The 9,742-nt window shown below is 59.2% G+C and overlaps 1 protein-coding gene across 1 annotated transcript; it reads left to right on the top strand.

Moving 5' to 3' along the window:
- The first annotated feature begins 921 nt into the window (after positions 1-921).
- Positions 922-4,155, top strand: AQP5 (aquaporin 5). Its single transcript, XM_024737207.1, has 4 exons — positions 922-1,332; positions 2,448-2,612; positions 2,978-3,061; positions 3,834-4,155. The coding sequence occupies exons 1-4, from the start codon at positions 970-972 to the stop codon at positions 4,005-4,007; spliced, it is 786 nt and encodes a 261-aa protein (XP_024592975.1). The 5' UTR covers positions 922-969; the 3' UTR covers positions 4,008-4,155.
- The last annotated feature ends 5,587 nt before the right edge of the window (positions 4,156-9,742 follow it).

Below are 9,742 nucleotides of genomic sequence, written 5' to 3'. Positions count from 1 at the left end.
CGAGTCCAGGGTAGGAGGACTTGACTTTGGGGGAACTAAAAAAGACCACATGTAAGAGAGACAGACATGGAAAAGGATGTAGAGACAAAGTTAGAGAGAGTAAAATCACATAGAGAGGAAAGGTGAAATAGAGTAGATAGGACGGCTGAGTCCGCGCAGGCTGGCACGGTGCCCACTTATCTCAAAACGCCCCCTCTCCAACCCTGGAGGCCTGCCGGGCCGAGTGGGGGAGAGGCCCACGATGGCCGGACCACCCCACACGGCCCTGCCCGCCGCCCGCCCCTGCCACCGGCCGGTAGGGAGTGGATGGCGGCGGCGTCCGTCCTCAAGGAAGCGCATCATTCCAACCTTGCCGGGCGCGAAGCCCGGTCAGGATGCCCAGGTCGAAGGAGGAAAAGGGGGAGCTGGACCCAGCGCCCGAAGAGAAGAAAAGGGGAAGACCATGGCCAGAGATAAAGGTCCAGCGGAGGCAGACGGCCGGAGGTCGGTAGGACGGGAGAGCCCGGACCCGACAAAGTCTCCCGGGTGGCCCGGGACAGGCAGCGCGGAGTGGAGCACGGGAGCCGCCCGAAGCGCACCATGCGCGGGTCCCAGGCAGCCCGACGGGTCTACAACCGCCAGCCGGGTCACGTGGCCCGAGTGGGCCCGAGCGGGCGGGCTGCTGCCCGGCGGTGGGGAGGGGAGCGCGGGGCCGGGGTCAGCGGCGAGACCGCGGCGGCCTCGAAGTTACCTCCCAGCGCGCAGTGCTGGCCGCCTGGTGCGGGAGCCGCCCACTGCCCCCGCCCGCGCGCCCGCCCGCCCCGCCGCGGGGCGCCTGCCTTGTATATAGCGCGCCCCACAGGGCCCGCGCCAGGAGGCGAGCCACACCGCGGGCGCCGGAGAGCGCTCGGCGCCCGGGAGCCAGTCCCCGCGGCCCGCAGAACCGCCGCCCCGACGTGCGACCCCTGCGGGGGCTGCTGCCTTGAGACCATGAAGAAGGAGGTGTGCTCCGCGGCCTTTCTCAAGGCAGTGTTCGCAGAGTTCCTGGCCACCCTCATCCTCGTCTTCTTCGGCCTCGGCTCGGCCCTCAAGTGGCCGTCGGCGCTGCCCACCATCCTGCAGATCTCGCTGGCCTTCGGCCTGGCCATAGGCACCATGGCCCAGGCCCTGGGGCCTGTGAGCGGTGGCCACATGAATCCCGCCATCACGCTGGCCCTCCTACTGGGCAACCAGATCTCCCTGCTCCGGGCAGCTTTCTACATGGTGGCCCAGCTGGTGGGCGCCATTGCCGGGGCTGGCATCCTCTATGGGGTGGCACCACGCGATGCCCGAGGCAATCTGGCCGTCAACGCGGTGAGTGCCAACGGGGCTGGTTGTGGGGCAGGGACCCTGTGGTGGGCTCTGGACCTGGCCCCCAAACCCCATCTCCAGAATGGGTGCCAGAGGGTGGTCCAGTGCACACCTCTGCCAGGAAGGTCACAGCCTCCTAAGGCCAGGAAGATGGATCTCCATGTGTGCCCCTCAGCCCACCGCTGTGGTTCATATTCACCTCCTCTGCCTGACCCCCTCATGCCGCCCCATCCTGGCCTCTCTCCTGGTGCCTGCCTGCTGCCCCTCTTTTCTTACCCAAAACCTCTCTCTTCTCCTGTCTTACCTCTGAGCTCTTTTGTCCTCTCGGGCACCTCACTGCTCCTGTGTGCTCTTCAGTGGAGTGGTCTCATGGAACCATCAGAGAGAGGTGGGTTGTGATGCTGTCTTCTGTGGCCCTGGCCTCTCCTGGTCTCATTTTTCTCACTCACACTAGGTGGGAATGGTCATAACAGCAGGGACTATTATGTGGGACTCCTGCATAACAGCAGGAGTCAGGGAGTTATGTTTAGAAACTGTGCTTGTGAACTCCCTGATGTGGGGCCAGTGCATACAGTCTCTGATGAGTATTGGTTCCTGCTCCCGGCCCCCTGCTGCCTCCCCCTCACGCAGCCCCAGATTCAGCCCCCATGTCCCATGCAAACTGGGTTCATTAATCAAACACAGAGGAGGATTTTCTCAGCCATTGTCAAGCGGTGAGTCAGCCCCACCAGAGAGACGGGTTTGAGGTTGGAACTGGCAGCGGGTCAGGCACAGGCGGGAGGCTGGCTTGGGGGGTGCCGTAAGCAAACTGGGCAGCTGCCCATAGGAGGGAGGGTAAATGCCAGCTTGTGGGGACTGGGGACTGGGCAGAACGCGTGACAGGCCTGTGTCCAGGAAGCGCTCCCCTCACACTTGCCCTTTAGCCACAGCTTTGCGCTCCAAGCTTTGTGCTCACTGCGAAGTATGTAGTCTCTTCAGCAATTGACCTCCCTGATGTGACAGGGCTTGGCTTCCAGGTGCTCAGGCTCTAGATGTCCCTGGAGGCCAAAAGCCCATCCCCCCAAGTCCCTGGCCATAGAGCCAGAAGGCAGGGCCCCTAACACACCCTTCCCTTGCAGCTCAACAACAACACAACTCCTGGCCAGGCCGTTGTGGTGGAAATGATTCTGACCTTCCAGCTGGCGCTCTGCATCTTCTCCTCCACCGACTGCCGCCGCATTGGCCCTGTGGGCTCCCCAGCCCTGTCTATTGGCTTGTCCGTCACACTGGGCCACCTAGTGGGGGTGAGCAGTGCTGCCCCTTGGGGCAAATAATGGGGAGTACCTTCTGGACCTATGAGCCTGGCAGTTAAGGCCTGGAGTGGAGCTGCTCTACTCTGGCCCAGACTTGATCCCCTCAAACCTTCTCCAGTCTGAGGAAAGATGGAAGTGAGTGGGAGTTGGGATGGTGGCAGGAAGCCAAGCCCAAGCGCAAGACAGAGAGGAGAGGAGGGGTCCGTAGGAACCTGTGGAGGGAGAGGGCACCAGCCTAGGAACTGGGAGACAGTTGGAGACCTGGCTGAGCCCCTGAACTGCTGGGGGACCCGGGGAGACTCCAGGCCGGGTGGGAGTAGACAAGCCCTCCTCACCACCTCCCTCTCTCTGTCCAGATCTACTTCACCGGCTGCTCCATGAACCCGGCCCGCTCTCTTGGCCCCGCAGTGATCATGAAGCAGTTCAGCCCCTCGCACTGGGTGAGTCTGGGCCTCCCCTGGCTCCCTGGCAATGAGGGCCTAGAAACCCGGCCTTAGCAGCTGACAGCTAACAGGACTTCCCAGATGATGGGGGCCTAGGGATTGGGGGTGGCTGGAGAGAGAAGGGGATACAGCCAGAACAAGGACAGGGGCAGGGTAGGTTTTTCAGGCAGGGGACCCTGGCTTGAGGGGAGGGGCTGCCTATGTGTGTCTGTCCCTCTAGGGAAGGGAAAAGGATCTGTACTCCAGTGTCGCGCTCTGAGGATTTTGCTTCCATCTTTCTGGATGGTGGGGGGCAGGGGGTCCGTGTGTCTGTCCTCTTTGGTGTTTTATTTATCTGTCCCTGTTGGGGGAATGGGGAGAGTCTTCCTTCCTGTGGGTCTGTCCCTCTGGACAATCTGTCTGTCATCTCCTTTGAGAGCTCTCCAGAGTCTGTCTCTATCCCTGTGTGGAAGGGAGAGGCGTTCTGTTCATCTCTCCGAGGATCTCCACGTCTGTTCCCTCTGAAGGTTCATTGGTCTCTCTTTAGGGTGGGGTTGGCGGGGCCCTGTCCCTCTGGAGATGTCTGTCTCCTCTGAGGATCCATGTCCCTGTCATTGGGGAGTGGGGTGTCAGTGTATCTGCCCCTGAAGCGGAGAGAAGTCTTTCCTTCGGGAGGTCTGGAAGTCTGTCTGTCTCCTCTGAGAGGCCCATGGGTCTGTCCTCTGGAGGGGGAGGTCTTGGTCTCTGAGGCCTGGGGCTCAGCCCACTGACACGGCTCTGTCTCCACCAGGTGTTCTGGGTGGGGCCCATCATGGGGGCTGCCTTGGCTGCTATCCTCTACTTCTACCTGTTCTCCCCCAACTCCCTGAGGCTAAGTGAGCGTGTGGCCATCATCAAGGGCACGTCTGAGCCCGAGGAGGACGGAGAGGAGCGGAGGAAGACCATGGAGCTGACTGCCCAGTGACCGGCATCGCGCAGGGGCCAGCCTCTCAGCCCCTGAACCGCAGGGGGAAAGAAGAGAAATACATGATGGCAAGGCTTCCTTCCCCCGCAGCTGGGGAGGAGGTGCTGGCTCCCCAGGCTGAACGGTTAGAGTTGGAGCAGGAACACAGGATGGGACTCTTGGGGTGGGGGCCAGGGGCTGGGGTCTGGTGGGGAAGGGGTGTCTCTGGCACAGGGCAGACTGCTGCAGCGAGGTCAGACCTCAGGGATCGTGAACGCAGTGCTAAGCTTGCAGGCTGCCCCAGGCCACGCCAGGAAGGGGTGGCTGGCAGTCTGTGTCCCCTCCCTCTCCCCAGCCCCTCCTCAAGAGCCAGGGGGATCCCAGCCCCCGGGACAGCAGAGGCTTACCCTCCCCAGAGCTCTTTAGGAGGGAGGCAACCTGGTTCATTACATGCCACCTTATTTATTTCTGCTCAAGGATGCATGGGGTAGGGCTGCTGGTGTTAGGGGCGGAGGCTTCCCAATAAACCACTGACATTCATGTTCGGCCTCGTCTCTCTCCAGAAGCCTCACCTCAGGACACTCTGGCTCATCACCTCTCCTCATCATCATCCCACACCCTCTTCCACCATCTCCACAATCCTCTGTGGAAAGACAGGGAAGCTGAGGCCAGGGGAGGCTTAGAGAATCAGAGGGGGGTTGGGAGGAGAGAGAGAAAGAGACCAAATGTAGCAACAGAGCTAGAGGTCAGGAGTGGGCAGTGGGAGCAGAGAAGGAGGGGTCCTCACTGAGCCCAGCCTCTACCAGCCATGGTTCCCACTGTCTTCCCCTCTGGGCCTGTAGCTCTGCCCTTACCTGCCCTTGTCCCCTTGCCACTGACACTCCTTAGGAAACCCCCTTAAACTCACTAAGCCTCCCATCTCTTAAGCTATAAAGTGAGGATAAAAAAATGCTTTCCTCACAGGGTCGTCATGGGGTCAGATGAAGGGAGAGAGTGAGATTCCTGGGACTGGGCTGCTCTCTGTGGTAAAAGGGGCACACAACAGCTCAGGACACAACTCTTCTTCAGAGTTACTCTGACTTTGAGTTCAAACCTGGTTGTGCAACTTTGGATAGCACAAACTCTCTGAGTTTTAATTACCTCATCTGTAAAATGGGGATACTTGTACCCATTTCATGGATTGTTACAGGGATAAAATGAAAAAATGGATAAAAGGGAAACACTTGTGCAAACAGGGACAGGCACCTCAGATCGAGGGCTCGATTTGCTAGTGTGAAGAAAAACCAGCACGTCTACAGCCGGGACCCCAGCCACACCGCAGTTCTGGGCCTCTGCTCTCCCGAGAGTGTTTAAACCTGAGCTCGCGCTTCTCTCTGGTGTGGGAACCTCTCCCCCATGGTTTCCAGTTTTGTCTCAGAAGAGGAGGGCCCAGCAGGGCCAGGAGATGGACTGAGAAGCGATGGGAGAAGCTATAGACAGTGGCTGGCCAGGGTCAGTCCCAGGGGCTGGGGGTGAGGAGGGGCAGACTCCCCAGCCCTCCTCCAAACTTGAGTCTAGTATATGTAAATGGTAGCGGCAGCCGGCACCCTGCCCTGCCTGCCTGGCGGCTTGCAGTTAACACCAAATGGCAGTGTGTGTGAAGCCCCGGTAAAGGAGCAGTCCCCCCACCCGCTGCCTCCACCCCTGCCCCTACCCAAGAGACCGGCGCAAGTGCCAGCTCCGACCAGCAGGGGGCGACCTCGCCCACCGAATCCACCGCTGCCGCGCTTCCTCTTCCCCGAGTCCCGGGTCTGGGCCAGATGCGGCGTGGAGGAGAGGGGACCCTGGGGAGTCTTTCAGGTCTGGGTCCCCTGGGCCACCAGGGAGCAGCTACCCCAAGCCCCCCCCCGCCACCCCACTGTCTGGGAGTGGGTACAGAAGAGAAGGGATTCCTCCGCCCGCCCGGGGGCTGCCAGTTTCATCTGGTAGGAAAGTGGACAAGGTAACAGGATGGAGAGATGGAGGAGGACTAGGGGTCAAGGCCAGGAATAGACAGAGGGTGGGCTGCCTAGATGGCTGGGCAGGAGGAGGGCTTGCTGGGAGGGTCGGCTCTCTCAACCCCAATCTGAGCCTCAGCTTCCTCCTCCGGCGGTTGTGGACGAGAATATCAGACCTCCTCGCAAGACTTCCACACAAGACTCAAGTGAGGCACAGCCGTGACTGGGAGGCAGCCCTCTCCATCCAGCCCAGCAACTTGGTTCCTTTCTCCAACGGGCCCCACGGGGAGCATGACGGGGTGAACGGTGGGCCTATGAGGGACAGGCCCTGAGGGATGGGCGGGGCACCCAGTCCGAGGGAGGTACTGGCCAGTCCGAGGGCAAGGGTCCGCGTAGGGCATGGGGCTGACTAGGTGCCGCGGGCCGGGCAGTTTGGCCAGCAGAGGGCGTTGCGCTCCCTGGTGTCGGATCCTCCCCGCGCGGCTCGGGTCCGGCGCTCACAAAGACCTGCGCACGCACGAGCCCGCACACGCTAGCGCCGCTCCACAAGGCTCTTCGGTTGTACCCAGCGGGCTCGTGTTTCGGCATAGACCGCTCACTCCGCGTGTGTGCAGAGCCACATCGCCCGTCCCCCATTCCCTGTCACAGGGCCGCTCGGGACCAGACCCAGCTGCCTGGCTCCACGTGTTATCAGCGAGGTATACGTGTGTGTCCTATCCAAGCACACATGCTCAGTCATCCCTCTGACCCTCTGCTCCACCTGAAGACAGAACCCAAAAGAGCTTTGATTCTTCTGTAGGAGGCTTCCTCCCCTTCCCTTCCTCCTCTGCCCAGGGGCTGCCAGTTTCACCAGGTAGGAAGGTGGACATGGTGACATGATGGAAAGATGGAGGAGGACTAGGGGTCATGCAGAGAACAGACAGAGGGTTTGCTGTCTAGATGGATGGACAGGAGGAGGGGTTGCCGGGAGGGTCGGCTCTGTCAGCCCCCCTCTGAGCCTCAGCTTCCTCTTTCCACCATTTTGTGGGGATGGGTGAGGGGATACAAGGGAAACTACCTTGAATCTTTCCCTTTCTGTCATGTTTTTATTGTCCCTTCTCATCTCTTCCAGTTCCCTCCTCCTTCCCTTCCTTCTTGCTCCCCCATCCTCTCCAAGCCCTGAGAGAGAACCTCAATCAGAGCTCACATTGCCCCTCGTGCCCACGCACACACCGCACACACATCTCCCCACAGAGACGCCCACCCCACTAGTCTGGGGAGCCCAGAGACAGGCCTCTGAGAGGTTAAGAGCACACAGCCACCTGACAGGCAGCTGTAGGCAGCCAGGTGTGGGGCTTGAAAAAAGCTCTTGGACCAAGAGTGACCTCAAAAGCATACTACTAGGTCCCAGGACTGGCTGGGTCCAGGGACATGCTGGCTGGAGCTGGAGCAAGTCCTGGCCCATGTCCACCTGTCCTCAGGGGGTGAAGGACCTTGTTCCAGGCCAGGCAGGGCCCCAGGAGGTTCTTCTTTAGGCCAGCTAGAGACCAGGGCTGCCACTACCCTTAAGGCTCTCAATCTCCAGGGCCCAGAGCAGGGGCCTCAGGTGCTGCTTGTCCTGGACCCTTCCCACCCCAGCATGGCCCTCACAGCTGTCTCGCTGGAGTGGGAAGGGAGGTGACAGTCCTAATAACCAACATTTTCTGACTGGGGGGGTGCTCTCCTAGGGAGGTGGGAATTATCATCTCCACTTTTTTTTTTTTGGCCATACCATGTGGCTTGCGGGATCTTAGTTCCCCAACCAGGGATCGAACCTGGGCTCCTGACAGTGAAAGCTTAGAATCCTAACCACTGGACCACCATGGAATCCCCAACATCTCCACTTTAAAAGTGGGAAAGCTGAGGTCACAGGAGTTAAGCACTGGTCAGGGGTACAGAATATGTGACAGTGTTCAAATGCTTTCACTTTCTTGTCTTATCAAAGGTTCTCAACAGACAGGCATTACTGCTGTTTGGTGCCTGTGTACGGGTGCAGAAACTGAGGCTAGGTAAGATGTAGGGACTGGCAGGTGTCTGTCCCCAGGCCCTGTATGACCCTGTGTGAGGGGAGGGAAGGAGATAGATGCCCGTGAGATTCCCTGGGACAGCCAGGGAAATCCCCGCACCCTCACCCCCCCCAACCCCAGGGCCAGAGAGGAATGTCACTCACACTACATTCCTTCAATCTTGAGCATTTCTTGGAAGACTCCTTCATGCCAGGCAAGCCTGGGAGTCTGCACTGGAACAGTGGAGGCACCGAGGAAGTCAAAGCCGGAAGTAGCCACTGGCTTTGCCCAAGCCCAGCTTCTCTACAAAGCTTGCCCTGACTCTCCTGGAGGTGAAAATTAGGGCAGGCTTCATAGAGGAATTGAACTTGAGCAAAGTCTTGAAAGAGAAACAAAGAGGAAAGGCATTCCAAACCCATGGTCTCTCCACTAGTCCGTGATTACCCAGGCACATTATAAAGAAGCAGCCAGGAGAGGGAGAAGTGAAAATCATAGATGAGGCTGGGAACAGCCAAGAGAGGGCCCCAGTTGCTCAAAGGGAGCCAAGAACACAAGGAGGGGCCCCTGACGCAGACACAGGAGGAGGGCTGCCTCTTCTTCAGGGCCAAAGGGAAGCTGGTGAGGACATGGGGCAGCTGCTGTTGAGTTTGCGGCTGGGGGAGGGTGGGTGGAGGGATGGGAAGAAGTCTTGCCAGCGGGTTTCACTTTCTAGGTAGGACAGGAGGCAAGTAGATCTGCTGGAGGAAAGCCAGAGCAAGGTAGGGTACTTGAAGAGACTACGGAAGGCTTGAAGTAGGGCTTACAAGAATGGGGAGAGAGCCGCCTGGCGACGGTGTGGTGTAAGGATTACTGAGCAGAGCTGTGACCCCTACTGAGGCCAGAGACCATGGACTTGTCATGGCGGCAGTCTGCACGGCTGGGCGAGTTTCTCCAGCAGCGCTCAGCAGGGCAGATGGGGGCAGAGGGGTGTGGAGAAGAATGAGGATGGAGGGACACGGTTGGGGGGGGGGTGCAGAGAACAGGGAGCTGGGACAGAGGGCACTGAGGTGAGATGTGAGGGGATCTGGCTGGAGAAGGTAGAGTCAAGCCAGGATGGCTGGATGAACAGAAAGGGGCTGGGGGAGACATTGGGGGAGGAATGTGACTGGGACTGAAATGGGGGAGGGTGGATGGACAGAGCCTGTGGTCAGAGTTGGGATGTTTCACTTGAAGATTTCAGAAGACCCAGCCCCAGGTGAGGACAGGTATAAGGCTATAAGGAGAGCCAGCTGAAATGAAGCAGACATGAAAGTCTGTGGCCAAGAAGCTTTTACTCATTCGTTCATTCAACAAATATTTATTGAGGACCTTACTGCAGCAGTGAGCAAATCCCTGTGCAAGACGTTACATGTAGGGATGAACAAAACTTGGTTCCTGCCCCCTCACCCAGGAAAGGGGGAGGTGACATCAAAGCTGAGCCTTAGGAATAGGACTCACCCAAGCAAAGGACGTGGGATGGGCTTTCCAGGGAGAGGAGAGAGTATCCCGCAAGGGGAGAGCAGCATGGAGTGTTCTAGAACCATTGGCCTTTTGGTGAGGCCAGAGGGTAAAGGACAAGGCAAAAAGTGGGGAGAGGTGAGGTGGAAGGCGCAGGATCCCAGAGGACCTTGTAGGCCAGGCACGGAGTTCACAGAGGGGACAGGAGGCTTTAAGAGATTTTAGCAGGGGGCAGCAGCATCCGATTTGCATTTTCGGGAGATCACTCAGGCTGCAGTGT

This window comes from Neophocaena asiaeorientalis, unplaced genomic scaffold (genome assembly GCF_003031525.2).
Source record: "Neophocaena asiaeorientalis asiaeorientalis breed wild unplaced genomic scaffold, Neophocaena_asiaeorientalis_V1.1 scaffold134, whole genome shotgun sequence".
In the NCBI taxonomy this organism is placed as follows: Eukaryota; Metazoa; Chordata; class Mammalia; order Artiodactyla; family Phocoenidae; genus Neophocaena; species Neophocaena asiaeorientalis.
The sequence above is the reverse complement of the archived record's forward strand: the minus strand, read 5'-3'. Positions and strand labels throughout refer to the sequence as shown.

Coding starts and splice junctions, on each gene's coding strand:
- AQP5 (XM_024737207.1), top strand. CDS start 970: ATGAAGAAGGAGGTGTGCTCCGCGGCCTTTCTCAAGGCAGTGTTCGCA. Junction 1,333..2,447: donor GCAATCTGGCCGTCAACGCG/GTGAGTGCCAAC, acceptor CTTCCCTTGCAG/CTCAACAACAACACAACTCC. Junction 3,062..3,833: donor AGTTCAGCCCCTCGCACTGG/GTGAGTCTGGGC, acceptor TGTCTCCACCAG/GTGTTCTGGGTGGGGCCCAT.